The sequence below is a fragment of the Camarhynchus parvulus genome, chromosome 2 (genome assembly GCF_901933205.1).
Source record: "Camarhynchus parvulus chromosome 2, STF_HiC, whole genome shotgun sequence".
In the NCBI taxonomy this organism is placed as follows: Eukaryota; Metazoa; Chordata; class Aves; order Passeriformes; family Thraupidae; genus Camarhynchus; species Camarhynchus parvulus.
In genome coordinates, this window is record NC_044572.1 from 56,695,677 (window position 1) to 56,721,522 (window position 25,846).

The window sequence follows — 25,846 nt, forward strand, 5'->3', positions numbered from 1 at the left end:
TCAAAGACTACTTCTTCAGCAGTCCATCTGTTATCAGACACTGTATGTCCAACTTGATCTCAGAACCATGAGCACAAAAGGACATGACAGACTCAAGTAGGTCTGTCATGCTGATTATTCTCAAGTAGCCGAAGAGAATAATCTGCAGCTCCAGGCCCTGCTGCTCTACCTAGTAACTCCTTCCATGCAAAAAAGAAGTAGTCTACCCCTCTACTACCTGATTATTCTGGATTGTGGAAGTAATGTTTTTGCAGCTGTAATTGATAGATGAAGGTAAGAGGAGAGTAGAGAAATGTACTTGACAGTAGACTTGATTTTCCAAAGGATTCTTAATTTTCTGTCACCTTTTTGTCCATTAAAATATACTACCTCTCCCTCCAGACTCTGCTTGTTACTGCACAGGTCATTAATATTGCAGCTAGGTATGGTATTTTGTCCAGATAAGTACAACAAAATATCACTAAAATACTTGTCTTCTATTTTAGTACTCATCTCTCTCAACATTGAGACTGTTAGGTAAATATTTCATGATATGCACCAAAGCAGAAAATTACTAGAATATCTGCATACCTATCAACCTTTCACTGTGCAAAATTCTTCTTCATAATCCTTCTTTCAAAGTAGATGCAATCTGATTACAAGCATCTAATGACAGTTCATACCAAAAGTAGGTTGATTAACTATTCCCCTTCTCTTCCCAAAGACCGTTTTGTGACACAATTTGGATTGGAGGCAATGAACGTCTAACAAAATCATACATCAAAACCCTAAACAGAAACCAAAGCATGTAAATCGCAAGAGCCAGGTTTGGCCATTCTGCTGTGTTTGCAAAATGCCCCGCTCTGCATGAAGCTCCTTTATGCAGAGATAGCAATACTCAAGTATTAAGGTGGCAGGGAGCCTGAATGAGACAAACTCAGTCTCACTCAAAGCCACAGCATATTAGAAACATAAAAATTATTTTCATGGTCATTTTCTGAAGTTACTAGCTTTGAAATTTTCACGTACTTTGTAAAACAATCCATCAAGCTGTAATGACTGCAAATTCATCTTAAACATCCAGAAACCTAATACCTATGAGAAAAGCTAGTTAAATGTTCAAAACCATCACTTTTCCTTTTCATCTTGTCTAAAAACCTCTTCTTCCTTTGGCCTTAGTTTGCTCTCTTTTCATTTCATCCGTCTACCAACCACCACTGGATAATGAGATACATGAGATATTCAACTCTGTTTCTTTCTTTCAAAAGGTTTTTAATGAAAATATTTGCAGGCTCTAAAATTAAATCAAAATAGTGTAGGATCATTCATGATTTTCAACAGGGGCCAATCTTTTTTCTCACCAACTATTCCCCCTTTCTCCAACTGAAAAAAAAACCAACACATTTTTTAGATCAATCTGGAGAAATAGATTTCCCTTTGGAATTCACTCACACATTCTTTAAAAATCATTCAGCTGAATCAAATTCATATCTGAATGACAACAAATTATTACATGCACAGTTGCTGAAGAAGAGCTAATTTTCTCTAATAATCCTGTATACTGAAAAGGGAAATAAAATGCAAACATTAGTCTTACTCTGACAGATTTTTTTTTTAAATAAAAGAGTATACTCCATCATCACCTTAAAAGGTTTTAAAAAATGGTATCGTTTCAATCTCACACTGCAGTTCTGTATGCCTTAATGTAAAATTAATGTCCATTCAATATAATCTTGTGGTTTCTTATTCACTTCTGCACTAATTTGGCTTTCTTACAGCACTTTTTGACACAGAAATATCTACTCTGATTTCTCTCATCTTGAAATGAAATTTTCTCTGGTTTTTGGAAGGGGTGGGGGGGTTGGTGTTTTTTTGTTTGGATTTCTTTGCAGGGGGGAAGTCGTGGGACAGCTTTATGATGCTTGTATCCGCATTTGTCTGTTCAGCCCAGAAATAAGTTTTGCACTTTTAAAACTGGTTCTGAGAGTGAAGAGTGAGGAAAAAAGAAGCTCAGAGTTTTTTTATCAGAAACTGCACTTGCTTCCCCGGATCCTGCTCCTAGACTGTGTTGTCTGCAGCACTGACAGCCAGAGAGAGCTCTCCTTTGCTTTTTAGTTAGTTTTAGCTAGCTGAGGCAGAGAAGTTCCCTGGACTGTGGTTTTTCTTTTTCTTGGAACTGTTTAAACCTGCTCTGGACTGAAAACCCAGAAGAGCACCAGCAGCTCACACCGGTGGCCCACCAGGCCTGGCCTGGGCCACAGCATTTCCTAGTGCCGGAGGAACTGATAATAGACTGAGTGAGCTGAGCTACAGCCTGAGTTTGTCATCTCTTCAGAGCAGCGAGAAGTTTTGGTCTTTAATATTGTTCATTTTTTGTGCTGGTGAATGTTTTTTCTGTGAAATAAACAGGTTTTTTACACTTCTCTCCAAGGAAATCTTTTCCCAAACCAGCTAGGGGAGGGGCCACTTGAATTTGCTTTGTAGAGGAAAACCTTTGGAGGTTTCCTCCCAAAATTGCCCTAAACCAGGACAAATACAGGGGCCTTTTGGGTTTGGTTGTTTTTGTTGGGTTTTTTAATTTTGTTTTGTTTTTTGTTTTGGGTGTTTTTTTTTGTTTGTTTTTGTTTTTGGTTTTTTTTTTTGTTTTTGTTTTTGTTTTTTTTTTGGGTTTTTGGGGTTTTTTGTTTTTGTTTTTGTTTTTGGGTTTTGTTTGTTTGTTTGTTTGGGGGGGGCGGGGGGGGGGGTTTACCACCAAACAGTAGAATCCTCTTCCAGCTGCTTTACTCTTTATATTTACAGAGTTGCTACAAAATGCTATATTCACAGGGCAGGACACCCACTATTTCAATCTTTTAAATATTATGTCCCATTATCTACTTGCTTTCTGACCATCTATGCACACTAAGAAAAGCTTGTCCTTCCACAAATTCTCTTTGCAATGAACATTCCCATGCAAAAAGGGGCAAAAGGCAAGGAGGCAAGACACAAATTAAGAGTTCTTTAACCTGTGAACTACTTGCAAGACATAGCCTTTTGCAAAATATATACAGCTCTAATGCCAATCAAAGCAGACTATTTTTTTCCTATATATTGGTATCAGTATGTGGCAAAAGCCTGGCCAGGCACTCTTCAGCATATCCTTGATAGTGATAGGACAAGGGAGAACAGTTTTAAACTAAAAGAGAGGAGATTAGAGGTTAGGAGGAAACTCTTTACTGTGAGACTGGTGAGATAGTAGAATAGGTTGTCCAAAGAAGCTATGGATTCTCCTCCATGGAAGTGTTCAAGGCCAGGGTGAATGAGGCTTTGAACAACCTGTTCTAGTGGAAGGTGTCCCCAGCCATGGCAGAGGGGTAGATGATCTTTAAAGTCCCTTCAAACCCAAGCCATTCTATGATTCTATTATGTGATTCTGTGTGTGACTAGGTGTCTGGGAAAACCTAGAACCAACAACAAAATGGATTTTGCTAGCTAGTGATTTGAAAAAGTCCTCACAAAATCAATTCCATTATTTTTGCCTGCACAAATGGGTATCTAGGTGGGTTTTATGCTTATTGCTTCCATTATATGCCAGTTATTGGCACTGCACTCCAGAAGAAATTTAACTGTGCATACCTGAAGAGTATTCAGCCAGTATTTCAGACTGATACACACTTGATGTAACAATTTTTGTACCAGAACTGGAAAAGCTTAGTGTCAACATGACAACCTAGTGAAGATATTTTAACTTGATTTTCTTATAGGTCAAGTGAGTAACTTAAGTACCCAGCCAGTATCCTCCAGTTTACCTTCCCTCTTTCACAGGGCTGTCCCAAAAACAATTTTTCCCCACTGACAGAAGGTCCTTTTAAACCAATATGATTATATTAAAAGAATTATTAATGTACTCCAATGTAGTCAGAAGTAATAAACTAGAAACAAGCTGAAGTGGGAGAAAAAGTTTGAAAACAACATTGTGCCTTGTTTCAGCTGCTGTGAGACTGTTCTGAATCATGCCAAAGTACTGAAAAGTTACAAACATGCATGCACCCATGCCACAGACCTACTGCAACGGCCAAGGTATTAATAACAATATTTGCAAGAGTCCAGGAGCAGGTAAGGCTCTGTGCTATCCTAAAATGGCATACACCTGAAGCTCAAAAAATGCTACAAATCCCATGCACTATAAATATTTAGAAGCAATACAGGGATGACATTTCTAAAGAGCGTGGCCAGTCCATCCTCTCCTTGATTTGTTAACTTCTGGAGGAAGTTCTGTAACAATGCAATACATCAGATCACTCTATCCTGCTAAAAGCAGACAATGAAAAGTGCTGCACACTGCAATGTCTATTCACTTTTGTAACAGCACAGGAGCAATCACAGTCAAATAACATCAAGGTAGATAAGCAGCAGCAAAAATTATAATGAACCAGAGCTGAAAGTCCCAATTCATCAAGCCAAAGGCTATAGGAGACTTGATTGCTCAATGCAGTGAATCAATGTCTCATATATGGAATATGGAATTACACTGCAATGCACTCTTCCTTTGTATTCATTATCTTGAAATACACTACTCACAAAACTAGATAATCTCTTCACGACTTGCCAGTGTGTGGAAGGTAACTTCCTGTCGCAGCTAAGTGCGCCTACTGGAGGTGGGACCCTACTAGACCTTCTGTTTACAAACAGACAGGGTCTGGTGGGAGATGTGTTTGAAGGTTGTGTTGGGCAGAGAGACCATGAAATGATAGAGTTTTCAACACTTGGTGATGTAAGGAGGGGCATCAACAAAACCTGGACTTCCAGAGGGTGGACTTTGAGCTGTTCAGGACACTGATTTGGAAAGTCCCCTGGGAAGCAGCCGTTAAAAACAAGAGGGCACAGGAAGACTGGACACATTTTAAGAAAGAAATCTTCAAGAAGCAACAGCAGGCCTTCCCTAGATGCCAGAAGGTGAGTCAGGTGGGAATAAGACTGGCCAGGCTGAGCTGGGAACTTTTATGGAAACTCAGGGTAAGAAAGAGGGTCTATCATGTTTTGAAAAAGGGACAGGAAGCTCAGGAAGTGTTTAAAGATGTTGTTAGGTCATGCAAAAAGAAAATTACTCAATTAGGCTTTTATCTGGCCACTTCTGTAAATGATAATAAAAAGTGTTTTTATAAATACATTAATGGCAAAAGGAGGGGCAAGGAAAATCTCTATTCTTTGTTGTATGAGGAGAGGAATGTAGTCACCAAAGATGAGGAAGGATGAGGTAGTTAACACCTTCTTTGCCTCAGTCTTTAACACTAAGACTGGTTACCCTCAGGACAACTGGCCTCCTTAGCTGGTAGACCCAGACAGGGGACAGAACAGATCCTGTGTGTTCCAAGAGGAAGCAGTTAGTGACCTGCTGAGCTACTTCAGTGCTCACAAGTCTGTGGGACCAGATGGGATCCATCCTAGGGTGATGAGGGAGCTGGCAGAAGAGCTCACTAAGCTGCTCTTCATCATCATCAGCACACTCAGAACTTCTGAACTTTGGGGGAAAATACACAGGCTGAATAGATTTATGGATATTAACTTCTCTGCCCAGGGTGGGCTTAAAGCTAATTTTAATGGTCATAAAGTGCATGATGAGGGTGTGATACATGTTCAAGGGGGAACACTTAGTAGGCAGTTCAGGAAGTCTGTACCTTCCTAGTACCTCAGCCAATGGGTAAAGGAAGAGGGCAACATGCAGCTGGGAGCTTAGGATAAGAGGAGGCTGCATCCTCCAAAAATTCCAGAGAGATCCCATGGGGTTATTGCCTAGTGGATTCTCTCCTTTACTCAAATTAAGTTGCAGGACTCCTGTGTCCTCTTTGTGGATGCTGGATTTTTACAGCATGATTTTCCACATGCACAAATCTTCAAGCCTGGTGTTGATTATACTCATATATGCATATGTGTTGTGAGAGAAAACTTCCATGTCTGTCTCTGATACAGTCATAGAACTGCATTTGGACCTGAACAAATATCTATAGCACATTTCTCCTTCTAAAAGCTCCATTTCAAGAACACCAGTTTTTTAAAATTAATCACTCCTAGCCTCAACAGTTTTTAATCAACAGTTTTTGATAAAAACTTAATAGTTTTTAATCAGTTATTTACTTTGTCATTCTTTCATTTTGTGAAAAGGTGGTGGTCATTACACTTGTAGAAATATCTTGGAAATATAAGTTTCTGGCCTTTCCCAGAAAAAATTGTGCCAGTGTCTCCTTAACATCCTGTGTTGAAATCCATGTCCAAAACAGACTGAAAAGATCTGGTAATGCTACAGATATAATTTGAAACAAAATAGTTTTCAAATACCAGAATGAAAATATATAGATATTAGCTAACAAGTTGCAAGCAATTGCAGCAGACAGAGCACATTAAGTCTTTATGAATTAGCCAGCCAAGAGTTCTTTGTTTCTCTTTGCATTGCCGAGTACTCTTAAAGACTTCTAAAAACACTGTATGAAAATATATAAGATACACTGAACCCATCATTTCCTCATTTAGGAAAAGCATCATACCTTGGTACTCCTCATGTGATATAGATATAAGGTGGGAAACTGCTTAAGTCATCAAGGTGATTTTCTATAAACCACTCAGCAGGCTTAATTGCAACCTGGACTTTTTCATACCATGAAACAAAGCTGAATAGCCCTATAATCAATCCCCTTTTGTTTTCCCAGTACTGCCTACTAATTTCTTCCTTCGCTTCTTTGACTACAAACCTGTATTCACAGACAGATTTTCTACTCCCCATTACAGAAAAACATTCAAATAATTTGTCCTGTATAGTGCCCATAGTGTCTATAAGAAGTTTGCTTGTTCAGTAAAACCCAATTCGCAAATATACTTCAGCTACATAGAGTGGCAAGTGATTCGGTTTTAGGCACTGCAATATAAAAAAATATAAAGCTATTAGAAAGGGTCTGAAGGAGGATTGCCAAGAGGGCCTTTGGAAGACATCTCTTTGTACTCCTGACCAAAACATGAGTTCCATTTCTTAATCCACTGAAAATACTTGTCATTTGTAAACATTAATAATATTAGTTCTAATCAAATTTTAGTTGAAAGCAGAAATAATAGGGTTTTTTTTGTTTCCTATTGAGTTCATGCTTTCATCAATGTTCCTACATTCATTCCTGAAGTTGAAATCCTTTCACAGAGACAAACCTGTCATATGCTCATAAAACCTGATGCCTGGCTAGCCTGTTCCTAATTCAGATTGTAAGCTTCTGATGAATAAGTGTTGCATATGATGGTTTGAAGAAACATACTCATAATTACATCCTTTCAACAAACAGCTGGAAGAAGAGATGGGTGAATGCTATATGGTCTGCTCTTATTATAACAAAATAATTTTTGAAATTAAGAAGGGGCAGTTACATATATATATCACAAAGTCTGCATCTGAAAAAGGTAGCCACGATTTTGTTTACATCATTTGCCCCATTTCTTTAGGAAATGGAATTTTGCCAGTTCTATTACCAAGCAAGTCTCTCATTCACTCTCAAACTATGTCAATCCAGAGGATAATCACAGGTTTATTGAAGTGCTATGCTGTAGCAGTCAAGTAGAAAAATTATTAAAGGAAGGCCACATATAATCAAGTCTGCTGTGTTAGATCAGTAGCTAGCCTGCTACTACTAAGTACAGCAAGCTCTTTGCAAGTTCCCATGTGAAAACAATCCTGGTATGAATAGTTCATTAAGATAACAGTCTATTCCTGGGTAAAAAACAACTAGCACCTGTATAAACACTAGATCTAGCCCATGAGAATCAGGGAAGAAAATACGTAAACAATTTAAGAATAAAGAGGTTTGATGGACAAGTAAAATACCTTTTACTAACCAACAGAGTAATTGGCAAGAAAACTACTAACCAACTGGAGTCACACATGGGATCTGTAAAACTGTATAAAAATGAATTATATGAATAAAGAATGGGCTTTTTCCTATATGAAGAAAATGGAGTGTCACCCGATTTATTCCAATCTCTGGTGACCCCAACATGATTGTGGGAGGTGACGGCCAAGTCTACCATGAAAAACGACACGGGCCAAGCCAAGACAGGACTTGAGAACAGAACACACAAAGTTGCAAGTGAGCAGTCTACAGTGAAAGAAGTTCTGATTGCAGAACACCCTGCTGTGAATCACAGCCTGCAGTGAGATGAAACTCAGAAACTGAATACACCAAGTAGTGAAAGAAATATAGCTACGACCAGCCGCAAGACAGCACAAAACAAGAAAAGACAAGAACTGGCCAGCAGAGCGGACCCGAGCGATGAGTGCACAGGCTGCGGATGGCAGGGAGCACATAGAAGCAAACACAGCTCTTGGGGAGGCGCCTCCTGGGAGAGTAGCTGATCATCAAATTGCAGAATACAGCATAGTCTGAAGAATCGGGGTATAGGGGACACACGACCAGCAAGCTGCAGAGGCATAGCTAGGCTCAACAGGCGTAAGGTTTGGGAGGGGAAGAACTGTAGTAACCAAGCTAGTACCAAAAGGAAGTTTAAAAATCAATCTTAATCAAGCACAAGTGGCCAAAGACATAACCAACATTAGGCACAGGGACTATGGGGCATCCCTTTGCACACCTGCCGGGATATTGATACAATCAAATACTTTTATAAAGTGCCTGTATACCAACACATGCAATATGGGGAACAAACAGGAGGAGTTTGAGAACTGTGTGCATTACAGAGCTTTGATATAATTTTGATAATGGAGGTGTGGTGGGATAGCTCACAAAATTGGAATGTTGAAATGAAGGGCTACACACTGTTTAGGAGAGACAGACCAGGGAGACTTTCTATGTGCAACACTTACACTGTACCAAGCTCTGTCTTGGAGCAGATGATGAGCAAGTTGAGAGTTTACAGATTAGAATAAATCATCAGACTAGTATTGAGGCACACAGGACAGAGAGTACTCTGGACCTGATTAGCATAAGAGATTTGATAATCAGGATACCTTGGCAAGAACAAACAGAACTTTGAAGATTAAATCAGGCTGACTGATGGGAAAAGAAAATTGGATCAGATTGGGAAGAAGATTGAGTCAACTCTATAAGCAAGAGATGTTTCAAAATGTGTAAGTTTGTTTATGTGATGATTAGCCCAATCATTGTAGTAAAAAATTACTAGCCTTCCTAGAATAGTATAAGCATTCATAGCCCACAACAAATTCAGATTCTGATGACCACCACTCAGTCTCCCCACCCCTCTCCATCACCAGTAGACTAGTAATAGTGACATTGTTGTGGGTGTTTGCTACAGGTCATTTGAGCAGGAGAATGAAATAGATAAGGCCTTCTACAGGCAGCTGGAAGCAGTTTTAAAGAAATAGGCATTGGTTCTCATGAAATTCTCTTAACTACCCACTAGAGAAGCAACACAGCAAAACACGAACAGTCTAAGTGGTTCCTGGAAAGCATTGATGACAACTTTCTGACATAGGTAATAGAGAATCCAAGAAGGAATGATGTGCTGCTTGACTTTTATACAAACAAACAGGAAGGAGTTGCTGGAGATGTGAAAGTTGGGAGCAGCCTTGGCTGTAATGACCATGAGACTGTGAAGCTCAGTAATGGGCAAAGAGGAAGCAGGGCAGCAGGTAATTGTCACCTTGGAGTTCAGGACAACAAACTTCAGTCTCTTCAGGGATCTCCCAGGAAGAATTATATGGGAACAGACTCTACAGGAAAGAGGAGTTTAAGAGAGCTGGTTGATATTCCAGGATCCCTTCCTCTGGGCTCAAGAGCGACGTATCCCAATGAACAAGAAATCAGATAAAGGGGGCAAGAGAACTACGTAAATGAATAAAGAACTCCTGTCATTACTCAAGTATAAACAGGAGACACACAGGAGGTGGAAGCATGGTCAGACCACTTAGAAGGGATATAGAGGGATTTTCAGAATAAGTAGAAATAAGACAAGAATAACCAAGGTCCATCTGGAATTAAACATGGCCAGGGATGCCAAGGGCAACAAGGAAGTCTTCTTCAAATACATCAATAACAAAGAGAAAAGAAAGGCTAACGTGGGCCTTCCTAAATGGAGGGGGGGACCCTGGTAACAAGGAATGGCAGATCAACCTCACTGAAAAGACCAGCCCTCAGGGATCTCTGATGCTGGAGAATCAGGGTAACAAATGTTGGAAGAAAGATCTTCCCTGGCTCAAATGTTACAGAACTACAAGGCAAACTTGATAACCGCAAGTCCAAGCCAACAAAGACCATTAAGGGGCTGGAGCATCTCTTACAAGGATAGGCTGAGGGAGATGGGCCACATAAGCCTCAAGATGAGACAATTGACATGGGACATTATCAATGTCTACGTAGCAAGGGAAGGTGTGAAGGGAAGGTGTGAAGAGAGTAGGACCAGGCTCTTCTCGGTGGTGACAAGCAGCAAGACTAGAGGTAATGGTCAGAAACTGATGCACAGGAAGTTCCACCAGCATATGAGGAAGAACTTCTTTGTGTAGGTGACCACACACTGCAGTAGATTGACCAGAGAGGGTGTGGAGTCTCCCTTGCAGAAGATATTAAAACCATCTGGACACAATCCTTTGCTATGACTCTACAATGACCCTGTTTGAGCAGGGAGGTTGGGCCATATGACCCACTGAGATCCCTTTCAACTTCATTCTGCATTTCTGTGATGCTGTGACTGTTTATTAGTGCTGAAAGTTACACAAGGAGACTTTGTCACCATGATCTGAAAACATCCACAGTATTGCCAGGTGAAAGAAAAAAAGAATTGCAACTGCAATTTGAAAGCTGAAGTACAACTATTCATGCAGCTTAGCAAGACTAACAAAAAAGCAGCAACAAGTTAATTACTTTTCACATCATCAACAGCTCCTATCAAAAGGTGTTGGACTGGCTTCCCGGGAAAGCAAACTCATTTCTTTATCCATACATAACTCAGCATTTGTAGTCCAATTTTTTTCCATCAGTCTGCTTAGTCATGACCTACAACAAGTTTGTTTCAGCAGCTGTTGTAAACTAGCTTCGTCTCTGCACCTAAACATTCCTTGAGTACTCCCATGAAAATCAACATGCTGTTGCACTTTGCAGGGCTTAACCAGATGCTCCAATACCAATGACTTCTTTCACAAAACCACAAGATGTAAATTACAGGACTGTCTCTCTTCTGGGGTGTGGATCACACAATTCTTGCAGTCAGTAGCAGATAAGCATTTCTTTCTTCATTAAAAGACAGAAGTGGAGAAGAAGTCTTAAGTCAGTACCACTGGAATTTGTATAAATGTTATTAGCTAGCTGAGAAAACCTCCAAGGGAAATACCAGTTCATGTGAAACTCAGTTATAGTAGTATCTGTTTTGATAGTGCAAGGGGAAAAAAAACCCTAGAATTTTAAACCAGCCCTTGGCAGACAAAGAAATCAGAATAGAATTCCATGTATGGAATTGTTGAAATGTTGTCAGCATCTTTCACTTCTTAAATTTTTACTTTGGTTTTCATTAAAAATCAAAATAAGTGGTATCTGCAGCGAATTTTCCCAGAAAGAACAAGTGAGAATCCAGGAAAGAACCACTTTCATCCTATCCACTTGTTACTACTAACATGCCAGGCTCTGAAAACCAGCCTGATAAGACAATGGTATACAAGCCTATCACTGATCAACAAGTCCAAAGAGCACTGTCTGTACTGTATTGTTTCTGACAACAAATTTAAGAGAAGAGGAATATTTTTTCCTCTTTAAAAAATAGCTTGTATTAAACAAGACAGGAAATAAAATAAGCTGAAAACTTTGTTTGTGTAAATATTAGTCAAGTCAGGTTCCAAAGTTTGAACCTTAATTACATGCACCACTAAATCTGTATGTGTTGCACAGCAGCTCAAGAAATAAGTTACTTGTATATATTAAGAGCAATAGCCTCAGAAACACACAATGATTTAACTACAGCACTTCTATTATGTTCAGACAATTGCTATATTTCCTCTCTGAAGATATGATTGTAACTAGGTGAGGGGGAATGTGGATTTAAGTATTCTATGAATCAGAATGATTAGCAATAAGTAGTAATAATTGTTAAAAACACTAGCGATAGAAAAGGTTTTCTGACTAGGCCTTGGAGGCCCAGATGCTCAAAATCCTGCTCTCATGACAAAACAAAGCACTTCTGTACCATAATTATTCCCAAAATCTTCCTGAGGGAAAAAAAAATAAAATTACAACACAAAAAATCCACACCATGTCTTTGGAAATTAGTGTACCAAATCTTACTGCTGAGATCTTAGGATTAGTCTTAATAATCTAGGTGCATCTATAATGTACCTGTTGTACATGTACCCACTTATACACACACACAGTCAGGCACATCTTTGAGTACAGTCAAACGTATAATCCACAATTAATTTATATCCACCTGAGACATTTTACAAAGCCTTTGTAAAGCATAACATGTGCAGGTAAGTATATAACAAATGGAAGTAAGCATATAACAAATGGAAGTTTCTACTTGAGAACCTTCTCCTCAGCAGGAGAACAATTATTCTTCTGCATGATGAAAATATAACATCATCATCCATTGGAGCATAATAGGAATCCAAACCCTGGAAATGTACACATGAAATTCACAGATGCTCACTTACTCTCTTCACTCTTGACCCCTTCAGTGGGATAGGGAGGAGAATTATAATAAAGTTAAAAGTTGTGGATTGAGCTAAGAACACAATAATTGAAGCAAGATGTAATAATAATAAAATGAAAAGAAGAGCAAGAAATAACACCCAAGAGAAATAAGGAATGCCATTGCTCATCACCAATGGACTGATGTCAAGCCCATTACCAAGTAGTGATCAGCAGCTTCTGGCTAGCTCCTTCTGGTTTGTATATAAACCATGATGTTCTGTGGTGTGGAATATCCATTTGGCTGGTTTGTGTCAGCTGTCCTGGCTCTACTCCTTCACAGGCTTTTGTGGACCTCCTCATTGTCAGAGCATGGGAAATGGAAAAGTCCTTGTTCTAAAGCTAGCTCCACTTAGCAACAATTAAAACCATCAGTGTGTTATCAATGTTGTTCTCATACTAAATCCAAAACATAGCACTGTACCAGTGCTACTAAGAGGAAAATTAATTCTATCCCAGCCAAAACCAGTACATGGTTTAAGTGTAATTCACACTAAAAGTGAGAAATTTCACTTGAGAAAACGTCCTGTTGCCAGGAGATAGCTGATTCTCTCCTAGGACAAATTCTCTCAGCAAAGATGCCTTATCCCTTGCATTTGATAGATTTTTAACAAAATGCCTTAGGATTCACCCATAATCATTTGCAAGAGAGACACACATTTAAGAAGTGAGATATTTTGATGTCTGGAAGCTTATGTAGGACTTCAGTTGCATCACCCACCCTCTGAGGATGTCCCCAACTAAAAGCTTGTTCACATATTAACTGTCAAGATAAGATCAGTCACTAACAATTTTGTTCTTTCTACCTCTTTCCTCCTTATCTCCCACTCCTCTCCAACGTCTGACTGCTAAATCAAAGTGAAGGACTAAAACAACTCCTTATCAATCCAAAGCAAATTTAATACACAGCTAAGACACAGGAGGTCTGAATTAGTCATGGAAATGCTTCATCTTAGGGTAATTTAAATGACCAGATTTCTGTTATAACCCAGTACTGAAAATTGCCAAGAAGTTGCTATAGTTCATACCCTATAAATGCTTGATAGAAAAAAATCAATGAACTACCTATCCACTTGTGTATGAGGAAGAACTTTACTGTATGGGTGACCACATACTGCAATAGATTGATCAGAGAGGGGGTGGAGTCTCCCTTGAAGATGTTGAAGAACCACTGGACACACTCCTTTAACATGTACTCTAAGATGACCCAGTTTGAGCAGGAAGGTTGGGCCAGATGACCCACCGTGGTCCCTTGCAACTTTACTCATTCTGCGATAATGTCCTTACTCAATCAGCTTTGAGAGAGCACTGATGCTTCATTCCAATAAAGATCTCTTTAGTGTGCCTAATAGCACTAAAAGATGAGATTAATCTCAGAACAGAGTTTTCCTCACAGGAAGTAAATGCCAAAACTTAAAGATTACTTAGAATGAGACATACAAGGCAATATATTTCAAAAGTGACAGTGGATCGTTTTTACCTACAGAGGTGTCAGCATAAGCAACCCTGATGATTACCAACTAAATTTGGGGGAAAAATACACTTTTCCACTTATTTTGTAAGTAACACCATTACTTTTACGGTTTCTTCTCTTGTGCTCCACACTAGCATAAATACATTTCTCTAAGAACATATTAACTGCTGAAGCAAACTGGAACTAAGAAGCGCATACATAGATGAGAAAGAATAAGAAAAGGAGAAAGGAATGGAAAAGACCTCTGCTTATGAGTTTCCTGCCTTATTGTCTGAAGTAGAAAAAACAAAATCCTTCTGAAGATTAGGGAGGTCTTAATATTCTGGCCATGTGGTTTGTATCAGGTGTCAACCTTTCTTAATCAGAGTACAATCTTTTTTTGAAGAAACCACATTAGTATTTTGCAGGACCCATTAGGATGCTTTTATTCAGGGCCAAAGTCATATTTCAAAGACTCTTTTTTACATTTCCTGCTGAGACATACTACTTCTTTAGCATAAGTACATTTGAAGCAGAATGAGCTACACACAGTTATAATACAGTGTGGATTTAGTCTTCTTAGCTTCACTTGCTTAGCCTGAGTAGCTTGCTTAGCCTGATTTAGGCCACAAGCTGTGAAGTTACATCTAGATATGCTTTCAGCTGGGATAGTTAATACTCTGTGTTATTTTTCTAGTAGGTGCTGTAGTGCTGTGTCTTGGCTAGTAGGTGCTGTGTTTGAGAAGAATATAAATAACACAATGTTTTGGTTATTGCTAAGAACTATTTATCCTATGTCTAGGGCTTTTTTAGTTTCGTAGGCTCTACCAGCAACCACATGTGCCAGGATCACAAATTGGAAGATAAAAAACTAAAGCCACTAGAAGATGCAACATTGCTGGAATTACTAACTCAATAGGTGTTATTTAAAACCAGACTTTAAGCAAACTGCTGTCCTACCACTTCTTTTTGCTGGATTTTACACTTTTGCACCAGGTGGCAGTATGTGCAATTTTCCATTTAGCATCATACTTTGTCACTCAGCAGGTGGAAAATTCAAGGCAGAATCTTACTAGCCATCTAGGTTTCCCTAGGTGCTGCCAATGTGCGGTTCCTAGACCTAAATAACAGTTAGCCCATTGTGCTACAGAGCCCTCTGGACCAGCAGTCAGTGCCTATTGGGCAAGGTTATCAGGAGCAGCTGCTCAGCAGTTGCCATATGCTGGTCCCTGCAGTGGCCTTTTGGCCTCTGCAGAGCTCACATCATTTTAGACATCAGAAGGTCATGAAAGTCCATTTGCAAAATTGCTGCAAGGATGCATACCATCAGGCAGGCAGCTGGCATGCGTAACAGTAAGAGAAAAAAACCAGAAAGTTCAAAGTCCCACAGGGCACAAAACTTATCCCTGTAATGCTATGTTTAAAAAACCTGACATATTGTATTCTATGTATGTCATCAATACAAGAATGTACAAGTATGTTCTACAATTAGACTTGTAGAACATACTTACATCTCTCTTCTGAGGCTTACAGAAAGTCTCCCATAGAAAAGAGATGCTGAATACAAACCTTGCTATTGTCACAGTTATGCACGCAGAAGAGATATCTAAATAAGACACAGTACTCAATGCAATGCTTTGACAATGCTAGCAGTCAAGGCACTCACAAATACACACAAACACAGTGCAATCATTCATTCTGGAAACAATCTTCTTGCAGCAGCTGAAGACCTGTGGCCAGAGAAATGTTCGTAATTAATTAATAATCATGGCAGCAGCAAGGGAAATGGGGAGAAAAGTAGACCTGCAAAAGCAGACCTACAGTGTCAACCCCATATTTAGAAAAACAATCTGGGAGCATATTTACCTTCTCCCTGTTCTTGTGTCTCACATTATCCAATGCCCTCTTGCACAGATCACCATAGAAGTCTCCAAATCAGTATTTTTTACTAAACTCTTATAGCTTAAACCCACCTTGTCCAAGACTCAAGCCACCACACTTCAGTTTCTTGTGGCTGTAACACACAAGTATGCATATAGCCTATCCTGTCATTGCTGCATTAGAGTGATAATCTTCACCAAAGAGTTATAGCAAACAGGAGTGGTGCCTATGATGCATCAGCTGACTGAGGCATCACATTGGCTTAACTGCCAGCATGCTCAGGGGTTCCAAAACAAGAAAATTTATCTGTCAAAGACACCCACTGAGCCTGCCTCCTACAAGGAAGAAGTAAGATAACTACATCTGGAGGCTGTAATATGGACTCTTAACAGGATTCACATTTTCCTTCAGTCTACTGCAATGGCACAGATTATTAGTAACTCTACAAGCCTGCAATTCATTTTGTTATTACCGAATAAGCAAACAATACAAGTTAGAGCCAGCAGATCTTGCAGAAGAAACGGTGCAAATGTTAGGATTTCACCTTCAAAGACAAATATTTCTGTCCTTACTCAGAGAGAACTACCACTAACATCAGAAGGAAGGACTGCCATTAGCAGCAAAGGAGATTGGGAGCAGCAGCAGCACAAGATGGTCCTTAAAGTGGGAAACAATCAGTGGAATGGCATTTCCCCAGGAAAGAAAAGAAAAAAACCACCAACCTGGTAACAGGAAAATCCTTTTTCAAACCCCTTACTAAAGAGAGAAATGACTCACAAATGCCTTCCAGTCCTCTGCGATTTACTCTTACCTCTGTGATGTTTTCTTATATTTTCTCCTGCAGGAAAAGAACAAAATACAACTGAGATGAGAAGGCTTCACAGGCAAGGAGGAAAAGGAGAGGGTCAGAAGCAATTCAGGAGCAATTCAGTGAAGCAATTCAGGAGCAATTCAGCAACCACCACTAACCTCAGTTGTGGTTGCCACTAAATTCAGGAGAAAAAAATTGTGTTTGCTTGTATGCACATACTACTCTTTCTTGTGAGAAAGGGTTGTTGCAACTAGGAAAAAATATTTATTATTCTAAATGACTTAGCAGGAAGTCCAAGTGTCAGAAATGTACTTGTATTTACTAGTTGTAATATTTACATCTCTCATCCAACAGATAATTAAGATAAGTTCTGTGAAGTTCCCATTAACAAGGAGTAATGAAATGCATCCAACCATATTATCTGTGGTCACTCAGAGGAAAACTCCAGTGGTTTTAGAACAGTCTCTCTCTAGAAAGAAAGTCTAGATCCTAGCAAGTTCTGTACTCCGACAAATTCCAGATACCACACCACCGAGCTTCACTTTGTTGCACCTATCTTGAGAACTTACAGACCTTTAACCCAGGACTAGGAATGGCAAGTGCAGATAAGCATATAGGACCTCTTCTCTACGCCAATACTTACACCACATCAATTACAGCAAAGGCTGCAAACCTCTTACTTACCTCTTACTTATCCACCTCTTAACATGGTGGATTTTGTCTTCAGCAGCAGGCAATGACACAGGCTACCAATGCACAGAGTAAGGCAATACACAATAAGGCAATACATGCCTTTCTGTATAGCTGTCTATGTGGCTATACAGTTACCTGCAGGGGTGTATCAGCACTGTATGTTGTCTGTGAGCTGCTGTTTCTGCACCTGTTTCCAAAGGCTTTGCACAGAGGCTGGCAAAATATGGCAATTATTTACTTGAACTCAGCTCTGCTTTTATGTTCTAAAGTAAAACTAATGATAGTTAAACTTCACAAGTATTGAATTAAACAATTTTCAATGTGGACTGTGATTTAGCAATACACTAACAGACATTCCCAACATTTTCAATGTTGTTTAACAAACAAATATTTTTAAAATAGATGCATGGCTATTAGCATCAAGTTTACTTTCATTTCTGATACTACTGTAGATGGAAAATTGTAGCTAGGGTGGGTCTAAGAAACCCAAACAAAGAGTAACTTTCTTTACAAAAAAGAAACATGGCAAAATGGAATGTAGTGCTATTTTCTACTTAACAAGAGCCATGAATAATGTCTCCTGACTGTAAAATGTTTCATCCAACAAATGTCTTTACAAATTGTACTTGTGGTTATACCCACTTCTATATTCTGACCATGCTGGAATCATAAAAATACTAAATAGCTACTTTAAAAATATTTTATTTGCAATTTACTGTGTGAAGAATTACTTATTCAAACTTGAAATTATGCAAAGGAGTAAAAGAGAAAATATTCATAGCAGTATCAAGTTTACAGCTTACTGACATTTAAGAGTGTTGACACATAAAAGCAGAAATGCAACTGGACAAATCTTATTCTATGAGAATTCTTCATTTTCATTTCAGAAGGATGAAAAGCAGAACTTTTGTTTTGAAGAATGTGTATTAGGAACTTTATACTCTGACAAATAAAAAATTTCATTATGTTTTCTGGCAAAAAACCTGCTGAAAAATAGGCCATCTGATTGGCCAGTCTAATGCACACTAATTAGAAGACTTTATTCCCAAGAAATACAAGTTTTTTTAAGTTTTAAAACGAAATTATTTGCAAGTTAATTTTTTCCCCTGAGAGGCTCTTATGGTTCATTCCAACACTGTCTGAACTAATTCAAATTTCATTGGTTAGTGACTTTCATATAATGTTATATAATGTGTTTCTCTTTCAGACACTTGAGTAAAGATAAAATTCATTAACTCCAGTCTTAGGGTGTTCTTTACATTTGATTAATAGCATGACTTTTCTGATCAGTTACACCTTTAATGTTCCTTTCATTCGAGAATACTTTTAATACATCAGAAAGCTGTACTATTACAGATGACAGCATTAGGAAAAAAAAGAATTGCCTAAGAAATAGAAATTTTTAAAAACTTATACACAGTTTTTTATTGTTGTTGTTGTTTTCACACCTGCAGTCTAATCAATTAAAATTTACATGCACCAAGTTAGTGACTGCTTTTCCAAGCACTGACTGAATTTGCAATTTACACTTGAAGAGAATATAACTAGAGGAACACTTGTCTATATATTCAATATCACTACTGCATGCATATGCTTTAAAAGGAACACCATTAGCAAATTCTGATATCCAGGAAAAAATTCTGTATGCTTGAACTTCCAGCATCTCAAAAAACAAGGTCTAACAATGACACTCACCACATTATAAAAAAAATGGTGTTGGTAACATGTAACTTTTTGTAAATATAGTATTCAGTTTGTTTTTGGAAACACAGTGTCAACATCTATCTTCTTTATGGTTACAAACCACCACTTAGACAGGCCTTCCATTAAATGAGATCACTGGAAACAAAGGAATTAGAAATTACTTCTTTAATACCACAACCAGCATCAGACTGGCTTGAATCAGCAACCATGTGTGCATTAACAAGAGGAAACTGGACGGGGCTGGATTTAGATTTGGTCGGGTTTCCAGGTTTTTTTTTTTGTTGTTGTTGTTTTTTGAGGTTGTTTTGTTATGAGCGGTTTTGTTTGTTTGTTTATTTAAAAATATATCTTGGGACAAGATATCTTGATTTATGTCCCCAGGATGCATCTATGAAGAGACAACTATCCATGAAATTGCTTTCAGCAGATGCTCTAGAATAAACCTGGAAACAGGCACACGTTCAGTCAAGCACAAGGGACTTCTCATTTTTTGAACAAACACTCTTTCCCAGGAGAGAAAGAATGAGACAGATTTAAAGGAGGTAATGTTACAGCTTCCCACATCTGTGAGCCATCCTGTGCTCATGCCTGAAAAGAGGCTTATTGATATTACCAAATCTGTGTAAGTTCAGTTTTTCTCACTGCATCCGTCATGCTCGGACTGCCACATTCATTCAATTCCTTTTACTGGCTGTGGAATGTATTATTCAGAGGTTTATATTTAGCTTACACTAAAAAAAATTAATTAGAACAAAGTAGGGTTTTTTTTCATGCTGAAGAGAATTATCAAGTGACTCACGCTAGATAGACCCTATACAACCAGTGTAAACTAAAAGTAACTTCACAGAACTTAATACAGTTACACTTGCATGAGTATAGTATGAAGTGAGTCAGTCCTAGTCTAAGAAGGCTGCTAGAGCCTAATGGAAAAAAAAAAGTAGTAAGACACTTAAAGATAGATATTTTATAATTGAAGTGGTAGGTAAAATGAAATTTTTAAACTCAGAAACTATAAAGTTAACAAAAATATTGAGTCAACTACTTCAGTATCTTCTCTTCTGAGGATGAATCCTTCTTGTAACCAGAGAAATAAAAATAGCATACTGGCCCAAAATAAAATTAGGACAGATTTTTGAAGGCATTTAATCTTCAAAAAGATGTAGATTGTTATGCTGTGTGGCCACACAATTCCCATTGAAATAAATAGATATAAAAAATTTGTCTTTGTGCTTTGATGCCCATCAACTTCTTCACGGTTGTCTGTTCTCATGGTTATGCTGCTGATTTTGCCATTTAATTCCAGTGCAGCATCAGCCAATTTGCTTTTCCCTGTATTTTCCCTTCAGGCACTTTTCCATTAATTTATTATCTCTTCAGGGTTGTAGTTTTAGTCTATAGGGTTTTACACAGCAATTCATGACTTGAGCCCAAGTAACCCTACATTTGAGTTTTTGCAGAAATGCACCTGCCCTTCCTCTGCATCTAGGAACCTGGAAATGAAGAGAATATAATATAAATACACAAAATCTGTGCCTGCATTTAGTAGTGATGTTCACAGACCTTAGTCTTCTGAGACAGTTGAATGAGTCAACTGAGCACCTACAGAGAGAAGAGAGGACAGAGGGGTAGGGGGAATTAAACAACTGTCAGCCAACCTGGTTTTGCACCATAACCATACAACTCATAATATCAACTAGCTATATGAATTGCTATTTCACTCCTACACAGCCTCTGAAAAATCATCTAAACACTTAATGTTTTTTTACTCAAAATAGCGGTTCGGTTAATATGGTGTTATTCCACATTCATTCCACAGGGCTAGGTATTAATGGCACCTTTTCTGAATATGGATAAACCTGTGGATGGTGCAGAAGTAATAGAAGGATCTTTGTCTAGTTTCATCCTTGAAAATAAATACTAAAATTTGAAAGTTAATCTCACACTCTGCTCACACTCTGCTAGAGATTAGGGGCTATATCTGCCCTTGGAAAAAGGCTCTGCAGGCTTCTATCTTCACTGCAGTGATCAGACTTAGGCCACCAGCTGGTGGATGCATGATTGATGGCCTAAGGTACACGTATTTGAATGCAGATTACACTTTTCAATAGGCTGATACTTCCTAGCTCAGGGTGGGAAGTACCAGAAGAATCTCCTGAGGCTGCTGAGACAGTGGAATGGCTCAATTTTAAGGCTGAAGCTCACAATCAACACTCACAGTGGCTTCATCTAATGTGTTCTGTTTTGCTTTGTAGCAGGCACAGGGCCGGCAAGGCCTCCCTGGCAGTCAGCAGCCTAAGATAGGAAATGGCTAGTCATGATGACTGGAGCAAAAACCCCTCTTCTGCCCTCAGACCCTTTCTTATCTCTCTGTAAGACTATAGGTCATATTTGCCTCGACCCTTACCATTGGACAATTTCCAAAACTCCTAAACCCTATATAAACACCCTCCTCTGCCCAGCTCAGGAGAAGGAGCTGTCACTGGTCCCCCTTTGCAGAAGCGGCCTATAAAGGACACCTCTGTGGAAATTCATACAGCGCTTCTCCTCTCTCTCCCTGTCTGCTGCTACAGCACTTAGCAAGCGAAGAGCTGAAATCACTAAAGAACTAGAAATCGCCTAAAAGCTGAGATCACTTAAGAGCTCAACTGCTTGCTAAGATTGCCTGCGGCTGGGAGTTGCCTGCGGGCCCAGACAGGTTGTGCTGAACAGGACCTCGCTATCCAGACCCATGCTGGGGGAAAACACCGAAAACCCAGCTCAGGACGGCAGTATTGCTTGGCCATTGCAATGAGTTCAGAGGGTACACACAGTTGATCAAAGCAGTTGGATCTTTTGAAGTCCCTAAAACTCAGTGGCCTGTGCTCTCTTTGTACCACCAGTTGAGAGTGCACAAGCCTAGATCTAGCATAGCATGTGTTTTCAGGCTGGATCTGTGTTTCTTAGTGAAAAAGAGGGCAACAGCTTTTTAGCTTACCAATAGACAGGCAAAAAATAAATCTGCTACACTGTTTAAAAAGTTATTGCCAGCAGCTGCCTTGTATGTGGTGCCCTGCCACAGGTCTGCACCCCCACAGCCCAGCTGGCAGAGATGAGGACACTTCCGGGCATCAGTTGCCTCAGTTCAACCTTTTGGCTTAAACTGCCAACAATGGTGACATTCACAGAGATGCCAGATTTTGTACTTCCACATCTGAAATACACTCCTTAGTGCCCACTCTGCAGAGAAGAAGAACTACCAGTGCATTACCTCCTTCAGCTGATGCAGCAAGCCTTGTCAGAGCTTGTGTGCCATACCCTTAGTGTTGTCACTGACATTGTAAAGCATGATAAGAGAAAAGGGATTGTTCTTCCTGCCTAAGAGGATCATTTTGTAAAAGCCACTTCTTCAGAGGAACCTTGATTGTTTAGGAAAACAGTTGCCACAAGCTCTGGCAAGCTAAAATTAGTTGTTCATAGGCTCAAGGAGAAAGAGGTATTTTTCCTCCTATATTTAAAAAGCTTTATAATTAGCATCTGTAAGATATGAGGGGGAAGCTTAGTCTTCTGTTAACAGAAGCACACAATAATGTCCTTTAATAGTGGAATCCCACAACATCCATAGCTCACACAAGCTAGGGCTAATAGTCTCTGCTTCCCTGCAGGGCTCCTATGACCAACTCATTTAGAAAGAAAAAAGCCACCTTACTGGAGTGAAATATCCATGTCATAATACACACATTCTCTCAGGTCCTTTTCCTTTCTTTCCTGCCAGAGGTGGGTTTCTTGATATTAAAATTGGTATTAAGATAACACTACTAAAATCCTACTTTGTAGTTTAGCAAACCAACTGTAACATAAAGAATGAAATTTGGCAAGAGAGAAAAATGTCTGTCTGCAAGTCACATCTGGAAGATTTTTTCCTGCTCCTTTTTACCCATTGGTGAATCTATGTTTTTTCTGAATGATCTCCTTCCACTACCTTTTTCTATAAGAGCCAACCACAATTCATGTTTACTGCTCTTGCCCCCAGGCCCTTCCAGCTAATGGGTCCAGAATTCCCACGATTTTCCCTTGGTGACCATGTCTAAACAAAAGGATTTAAGAGCATTTCCCAGCTCACAAGCTCAGGTGCCATCTCGTGTGTCGCAGTGGCGTAGCAGTATGGGGTAGGCATTGTCCCTCGGCACAGCACTCCAAAGGAGGCTGAGATCAAGTTGATTGATAGGATCACTTAAAATAAATTGAAAATCTTTCCCAGCAGCTCAATATTCTCAATCATGCAGTGCATTACCAAATAATCATCATCACCACAGGATTAGAGGTGCATTTATGTTACATTAACAAAGCCTATTTTAATAACCAAGTATAAATCAGCTCACAAAACCTCAATCTCACAGCACACACTACAGCATCAGGCAAAGCACAGGATCCCATGGGAGCCCTGACCAGAATTCAGAAATATGTTGAGATGACCAGATTTACTAATGGTATAATACCACCAGTTTCTGACAGGTTTTTAATTCTTTAGTTTAAACAGAATTATGCCCTTTCTTGCTTTACTCACACTCCAGTCAATAACAAAAAAAAAAAATTCTGCCACATGGGCTGTTTATCAGAATATGCTAGGTTAAAAACAATACAATCTCAGAGACTATTAACAGCAGAGGAGAAGAAACAGTAAGAAGAAAGAAGGGTGAAGAAAGAAGGCAAAATTTCAGCTGATACTCAAAATTTGATGGAGGGTTATGTGGAATTTTTTTAAAAACAAAGGAAATAATTTTAAATTGGGCCCTGAACTATATGGGGACATTCTGAAATCAGGCAAGGATGAGGCAGTTGCTTGTCTCATTTGAAGTAGATTAGAAAAGCCTGTGTGCTCCAAAGTATGGGTATGCATGGTGAAGGTACAGAAAGAAAAGAAGCTCTCACAACTTGAAACTGGTAGAATTATTTCAATAGAAATGGAAACAAGACAGGTGAGCAACCCAACAAATCACAGTTAATAAATAATGTATGTAAGTAATTCAAAGCCAGAAAATAGAGTCTGATTTTGTCCAAGGAAAGTACTATTTTAATAAATGTTAGTTCATCTGGCTGACCATTGGATTTTAACAGTTTAACTACCAAGTTTTTTAAAAGCAACAAAAAAGAAACGCACAGCTTTGTCTACAAAAATGATTGCAATCATTAGTACATATGATCAATTGATGTCTCTTGTTCTGCCTCTGCTTAGCTGTGACCTTTTGCCACTGTAGGGCTCTTAGAAACCGGTTTCCTACTTGCTCATTTAATGTGTAATATGTGTACTGAGTAGATGTTAATCATAGCTGGAAAGGCAATGAGTTTAAATTCTTCTTACAAAATAACCTCTGTGATCACAGTCAGTCAGGAATTTCTTCTGCAGTACAAGTTCAAGAGAGCTGAAATCCCTTCTCTACCATTTAGCAAAGAGTGAATAGAGCCTAGAGGTATTACAAATGGGTGTTATGGATACTATCTGAGTAGACTGAGTTTAATGATGTTATTATACTATATGCTGTCTTGAGACCGGATGATCTGTAATTGCACTTCATTTTTCACATTGAGTGCTGGACACCAGCTCCCTACCAAAGCAGGATTCAAGAATGGAGAGAGGGAAAGCAGAAGGGCGAAGAAGACTTGTAAGAAGGGAGCTGCTTTTGAGATCTGTTCCTGCAGCTAATAAAGATACAACTGACTTGAACTATTTGGTACTACAAACTTGACCCATGTCTTGATCTTATCTCCCAAGGTGAGTGTAAAATCAACCCCCTACTGACCTTGGACAGGACTATATACAATTATAATTCTTTTATTGCAGCAGTAGTGTGACAGCTGTATTAGTTAAAGGTACCTTATTTTCCACTGACATAAAAATGATTGACATAATTGGTTTAGCTTCATTTCAATAAAGGACAATCATGGCTTGCTCAAACTTTGATAAATAACATCAGCTATCAGAAGAGGAAAGCTAACGTCAGTGTATTTTCCATGGCACAGTATGTATACAGAAAGAGAAGAAAAAGCAACATAGGAAAGGTTTACTTAATTGATCTGTATTGAATACTGTATGTTTAGGATGGTTTTGAGCAAGACAGTCTGTGAAAAATGCATATTTTATGATTGGCTTTTCATAAATATTAAAATTAATATTATATGTGGTATGTTAGAAAGTTATGCTGTATTAATTTTCTTAAGTGGTGTGTTAAATATACACACTAATATAAACTATGCTATGTAAGATACTTTTTAAAGAGAGGACCCCCACTGAGCTAGCAGCCACAGGACACCTAAATCTTTCAGAGAAAAAGAATTTATTGCTCTCTTATCAGAAGAAATTAACTTCCCGCTTCGCTCAGCCCTGAGGACGCCATTAGGATTCAGAGGAAGAAGTTGACACTGACCATAGAGAATCCTTTGTTTGAATGGAATTTATGCATCATATATGAGGTGTATGAATATGCAACAGGCCATTGATTTTAAGGGTTAATCCTCTGTTAACGTGTATCCTTTTGGGGGCTTATTTTGCCCAGAAAGAAGTACTCGAACTGTCCGTAACTCTTTGTTTTTATTGTCTTGTATTGTCCTAAATCCTAATTGTCCAAACTTTTATTACTCTAATTATATTACTGTTTTTATAACCATTTTATTACTATTAAAATTATAAAT

General features: G+C 38.8%; 1 protein-coding gene across 1 annotated transcript in view; it reads right to left on the minus strand.

Moving 5' to 3' along the window:
• Positions 1-25,846, minus strand: part of PDE1C (phosphodiesterase 1C) — a 173,486-nt gene that overhangs the window by 131,598 nt on the left and 16,042 nt on the right. The window contains exon 2 of the mRNA XM_030971433.1: positions 16,784-16,810. Within this exon, the coding sequence (XP_030827293.1) occupies positions 16,784-16,810 (27 nt within the window). The remainder of the gene's footprint in view (positions 1-16,783; positions 16,811-25,846) is intronic.